The 6,139-nt window shown below is 42.3% G+C and overlaps 1 protein-coding gene across 1 annotated transcript; it reads left to right on the top strand.

Moving 5' to 3' along the window:
• Nucleotides 1-3,640: 3,640 nt before the first annotated feature.
• LOC308288701 (DNA-directed RNA polymerases I, II, and III subunit RPABC2-like) lies at nucleotides 3,641-4,030 on the top strand (the record flags this gene model as incomplete). The annotated part of the gene is made up of 1 exon (XM_080730171.1): nucleotides 3,641-4,030. One exon carries the CDS (start codon nucleotides 3,641-3,643, stop codon nucleotides 4,028-4,030), a length of 390 nt encoding a protein of 129 aa, XP_080586297.1.
• Nucleotides 4,031-6,139: the final 2,109 nt, after the last annotated feature.

Here is a 6,139-nt window from a genome sequence, read left to right as displayed (position 1 = left end):
CTCCATTAAGGATCAACGCAGCATGGGCTTCATAGCAGCCTTGTTAGCTGGTCACATCATTACACTTGACAGCTCTGCAGTGGATGTGATCTGACCTCCAGGGATTGTTTTATTGGACGGGTTAATCAGCTTACTTTTCCATAATCCAGGGATTGACCGGGCACTGGAACAACCTCTACCACCTCAACCTCCACCTCCCAAAATGTGGAATTGATGCAGCAACGTCTTCCTAGTTCCAATATTTCAAACTGTTTTAATCCCCTGGGTTTCTTTGGGCCACAGCATCAGCAAGAGCCGCTCACTCTTGTCGCCCTCGTCCAAATTCTGGGCGTTGGGTACTTTAACTATTGAAAATAGCAGATATACAAGCTCACAGCGTGGGACCGAATGGCACGCTGCGAGCTTGTAGATCTGCTATTTTTGAAAATTTGTGCAAGTCTTTGAATATTTCAAATCCTAGGTTTTTTCTTAAAAACCTATGTTTCTATAGTGGTGCTCAAACCTTTTCATGTATTTGGCCACGGATCCCCATCTCAAAATATTTAGTTCCAGGGACCCCCAGAAGCAAAATTTGAGTGACAAATGTTCGCTTAAAAACACGTATTCAAAGATTTGCACCCATTTTCACGACTTTTCAAAAATAGCAGATCTACAAGCTTGCAGCGCGGCACTCGGTGCCGCGCTGTGAGCTTGTATATCTGCTATTTTTCAATAGCTAAAGTATAAAATAATTAAGGCCCCTCCACCTTGGGCCCTATTAACTCAGTCCCACTTTTCCCCCCCTTGTGACGAGGGCAGAGCTCTCAGTTATGAGACTCCTTCCATTTAAAACAAATTCAAACAATCTGTGAGATTGAAATAGGTAAATTACAGGTCTGGGAATTTGAAACGTGTCATTTCAGGTTTATTTAATTAAATTAATTCAGCTTTTTCCCCCCCAATTGGCCCTAAATATATTCGAAAAATATGTCATGCAACAAAATTTAGAAAGTTGTCAGCAGATTGGCTGTCTTTCTCCTTGTCTAAACATCAGCTTTTAATTGAGCAGGGTTTTGCAGGGGATATATGTGCATCACTTGGTCCTCTTCCTTGTGCCCAGATTCTTTAGCAAGTGCAGGCTAACATGGACGTGCTGAGACATTGCGCCTTCAGGAGCATGTTCAGATGATTAATTTCACGTTCATGTAATGAATGCTAATTAATGTGCATTGTCCCTTCCGTATGCATGCACACATACTAATTGTTAATACCGCACTTCCCAATTATGTTACATGTGGGAGGTAGCTAATGTTAAAGTTACAGGATAACGTACTGTATAGTTGGAATGATATCACATTGAGATCAAGCCAGTGTTGATTTCGTCAACTAAAACTATGACGAAAAATGTTTGTCGACTGCGTTTTCTTCACTGACGAAAACAAAATAACGAAATAAAAACTAAGCTGTGATGACTAAAACTAAGACTAAATATATTGACAATTTCGTCAACAAAATAAAAACTAGACTAAAACGTTAGGGAGCGACTAGTGGAAAAGAGTCATTTTATGTTTGGTTGCCCTCAGGTGTTGCGTGCTGAAAATAGCCGATCTCGTCGCGACACGTTGTGAGCTTGTAGATCGGCTATTTTCAGCACGCAACCAAGTGAAAAATCAGCCATTACGATGCCATCAAGGCCTGCCGAAATACAATTCTACAGTTGACTAAATCAACTGTAGATTAGTCGCCTAAAATCTTATGATATTTAGTCGACTAAAATTAGACTAAAACTTTTCAGGTGACTAATTTATGACTAAAACTAAAAGACATTTTATTCAAAAGACTATGACTAAAACTAAATCAAAATTTGCTGTCAAAAACAACACTGGATCAAGCAGGCCGAGTCGAGATAGCGGATGAAACCATGGACTTATTTAGAAATGGTCAATAAAATGTGTTATGATTTTGTGCGAGTTTATTTCTTATTAACTCAAATCAAACACGCCCACCCTCTTCCCCATGTGGTGAAATAGATGGTTATAGTGCTGCCCTCCTCACCCGTACTTCCAACAAGTTTAGTCCTTTTGAAGTAATTATAGTGGATTATTTTAATATTCACAGCATGGACATAGATAATGATAGCCTTATAACACCACATTTATTACATTAGACTCGACTAGTTTCATTCAGAGCATAAATAAACCTACCCACCGTTTTAATCACACTCTCGATCTCATTCTGGTATATGGCAGTGGCACTGATATTGAACATTTAACAGAATCTTCTTTTATCAGATCATTACTTAATAACTTTTTAATTCTTATTACTGGACTACTTGCCATCGGACAAAGATGTCCACGGTAGATGTCCGTATGATAGTGCTGTAGCTAAATTTAAGGAAGCGATTCCATCAGCATTTAATTTAATGCTATACAGTATATCTCAATACAGCAGTTTATGTTAATTATAAGTCCCACTCAAATTGATCATCCTACAGGCTCACTTGACTTGTTTGACCCTCTAAAAAAGAACATTTAAAGGATATGAATGACATTCATATTAACGGGAAGCAACTCATATGTCTGGCGAGACATTCTTAAGTGGTTCTCAAAGTGGGTCCGAGGACTCCCAGGGGTCCTTGAGGAGGTTCCAGGAGGTCCTTAGCAAACTGAGCTTATGAGAAACAACTAAAATAAGATCGTAAAACCTGGTGAAAACAGTTGCGTACATTAGCGGAAGATGATGATAAAGGAAATCATTAAATGGAAAACATTAAATTAACTTCTGAAAAGCCTACACGTTAATTGGTTAATATAGCATCAAAATCACTTTAACCACTTTAACTGTATTTTATACTTTGAAAGCTTACCCCTGTTCAGGTGATAAGAAGCAGCCCGCCACTCCTCATGCACTGAAGGAAGCAGGAGCTCAGTTCGGGGCTCTTCGCAGGTTGGCAGAGGGAGAGCAGTGCTTAGGATATTGGCACTGGTTGAAAAATGGTTTGCAAAATTGTGGGAGATATTATATTTTTAGAAAGAACCTAACGTTGTGTCCGTGATGTCCAGCATATGATTGTAGATTCGACCATAAACGGCCATTTATGTGAAACTCCGTGCCTGTCAGTATACTGTCAGTCCTTGCCCCTTTTTACTAAGTCTGTGCGTGTCAGTGTGACATAAATCGCATATGTGCCCATATATGGAGATCTGTCCCTTTTATGGGCATATTTGTTGGATCAGCGGTTCTGCTAAAAAAACTTTGTTTCACTGTACATAGTGCAAGTATGGCAGGGGAAGCAGTTAAGAACATAGGCACAGATCTGAGCTATCCGTGTGCAAAGGTTGGTGTAGAGCCAGTCGTGTGCTTTGAGACCCTATCCAGGGACCCTCGGGACCCCATAGGTCTCGGTGCCAATATAGTAGTAGGAAGGGATGGGAAGGATTTTGGGGATCCTTGAACCACTGGATTTGTACTATCAGCATAAACGTGTACGAATCGGTGTTGTGTGGCAACAGTTTGTGTTGTTGTCTGACGTCAGACCAGAGCTCAGTAAGCCTATATTAGTCTGTGCTCTCTGTAATGTTGTATTATTCAATGACGGAGGTAGTTGTTGTTAATGTTGTGAATTAATGCAATATAATTTACTAACTCTTAAAGCCGCAAAATGTCAGACATCGAAGACAACTTCGACGACGGCGACTTCGATGACGCCGAAGACGAGGGCCTGGAGGGGTTGGACGACCTGGAGAACGTAGAGGACGAGGACCAGAGCGCTCAGACCCTGCCGGCAGGAGAGGGCCAGCAGGCCAACCAGAAGAGGATCACCACATCGTACATGACCAAATACGAGAGGGCCAGGGTGCTGGGCACCCGGGCCCTTCAGATAGCCATGTGTGCCCCGGTTATGGTGGAGCTGGAGGGCGAGACGGATCCCCTGCAGATCGCTATGAAAGAGCTGAAGAGCAGGAAGATCCCCATCATCCTCCGACGGTACCTTCCTGACGGCAGTTATGAGGACTGGGGCTGCGATGAGCTCACTATTAATACAGACTAGACCAGTGGTTCCACCAGGCACCAGCCCATGTTTGGGTCGTGGGACCATTCTTATGGGTAGTGAGTACATTTCACCCTTTTTGAGCAGTGCTAACCGCTCATACGTTTGGCTTTCTGTGTCCGTATGATCACAGAACTCCATGTATGGAGGTACTGTAGTAACCGACATCATGGACAGAACGGCCCATACATGGATATGCATGTGTGTCATGTTTGATACCATGCGGTACCATTGCTCACTTAGCACACGTGCGGTTTCTTTGTTTCCTACATTTAAAAATATAATATATATAATATAATTTAAAAAGTTGAAACAAAAGACTCTATAAAAAGCAATTCCCACATAAATATTTTCAAAAGTATATGTGATAAATTATAGAGAGATGCAATTCTGGGAAACTGCGAGTGTGGTTGCCGTTTTTGCATGTTCCCATTAAGTCAATGGGGTTACTTTATAGAGTAACTTTTAGCCAAGTAGTGAAAATAGTAGATCAAAAGGAAAAAAGTGATCCAGGCACTCAGGTAAAAAAGGGAGGAACAAACTTTATTAAAGTCTAAAAGCCGTCATGTTTCGACCAGAGGCTGGTCATCATCAGGGCATACTGAGTGAAAATAGTAGATCTACAAGCTCACATTACAAAGCTAGTTTGGCTCCCGTGCAAACGTCTAATTTCTCTTTGAGTTTGGGAACCACTGGACTAGAACATTGTAAGGAACTCCAATGTTATGAATCTATATAATGTATATACTAGGCACCAGTGCCTACTCGAGAACGATTCAAATAGGGAGTGCATGCTGCACCTGGTTTTGCAATACCCATTGTACCCGTTGTAGTACCAGCTGTCTGCCTTTCAATGCCCATATATGGAGATCTATCAGTCTGTTCTTGTCACTTTTATACCCATGTAAGGAGACCCCTGATGTCATCAGCATTATGTGCATTATGTAGGCTATAGGGCATATGTCGGTTGGATTGGTGATGTTGGACAACCGATCAGAAGGGCTCAATGCCGGGCAACACACTTCCTCATGTCCTCACCAATGCGCGTGTCAGGTTTGAAGTCGATTGGTTGCCATATATACGCATGACTGTATGGGCATAGTGGTCGCATCTGCGCTTCTAGACAACCAGTTTAACATTTATGCCTATATATGGGAATATCAGTCTAGTCGCCAGGTCCGGCTGTCCATCCAGGAGTAAATAATCCTTGTGCAGGTCTTAAACTTGAACCTTGCTTGCCTATTCTTTTGGCAAAAATAGCTCTCCTGAAGCTCACAGCGTGTCGCAACACAAAGGGTTGTGAGCTTGTATAGATTCTGTTCTTTTAGGAGAAGATGTTAGTGTAGAGAAGAAAAAAAAAAAAACAGGAGCAGGACTAGTATAATATGAGCCTTGGAAATCCGGTCGACTAAGTATGGTTACGACTAGGATTTTCAAGATTTGGTTTTGGAGTATATACTGTCTCTGTGCTGAGGATCAGACCCTCATTAATGCACAAACTCACTGGGCTGAAACCTAGGGGCCTGAACCTCCAGAGGGCCCGGTCGGCAGGCAGACTGAAAGCGCCAATCAATCTGTTTCTTTTTTCCCCCTGTATTTTTGTGCCTCCACAGTCTTTTCCAGCCTGTGTGTGTGTGTGTGTGTGTGTGTGTGTGTGTGTGTGTGTGTGTGTGTGTGTGTGTGTGTGTGTGTGTGTGTGTGTGTGTGTGTGTGTGTGTGTGTGTGTGTGTGTGTGTGTGTGTGTGTGTGTGTGTGTGTGTGTGTGTGTGTGTGTGTGTGTGTGTGTGTGTGTGTGTGTGTGTGTGTGTGCGTGCGTGCGTGCGTGCGTGCGTGCATGCGTGGGTGCGTTTTCCTGACATATCCAAGATACACCTGTGATAATGTAACAGTGATTATGAGACGTCTCCCCTGAAGGTGCCATTGAGAAGCACTTTGGATTTCTTCCAATTGCAATCACACAGGCAAATCATTGTATTATGCAGTTACAGCAGCATTGGAAAGGAAGAGTATTGATATTGCAAATTGCAGGGGACAAAATTATGCTACATCACTTCACAGTAACAGACAAAACTCGTATGGGGAGGAATTAATGTGCATAGCGACTAAATT

The sequence above is a fragment of the Nannobrachium achirus genome, assembly GCF_963921795.1.
Source record: "Nannobrachium achirus genome assembly, chromosome: 7".
In the NCBI taxonomy this organism is placed as follows: Eukaryota; Metazoa; Chordata; class Actinopteri; order Myctophiformes; family Myctophidae; genus Nannobrachium; species Nannobrachium achirus.
Note: the sequence above shows the minus strand (reverse complement) of the source record. Positions and strands in the feature narration are given on the sequence as shown.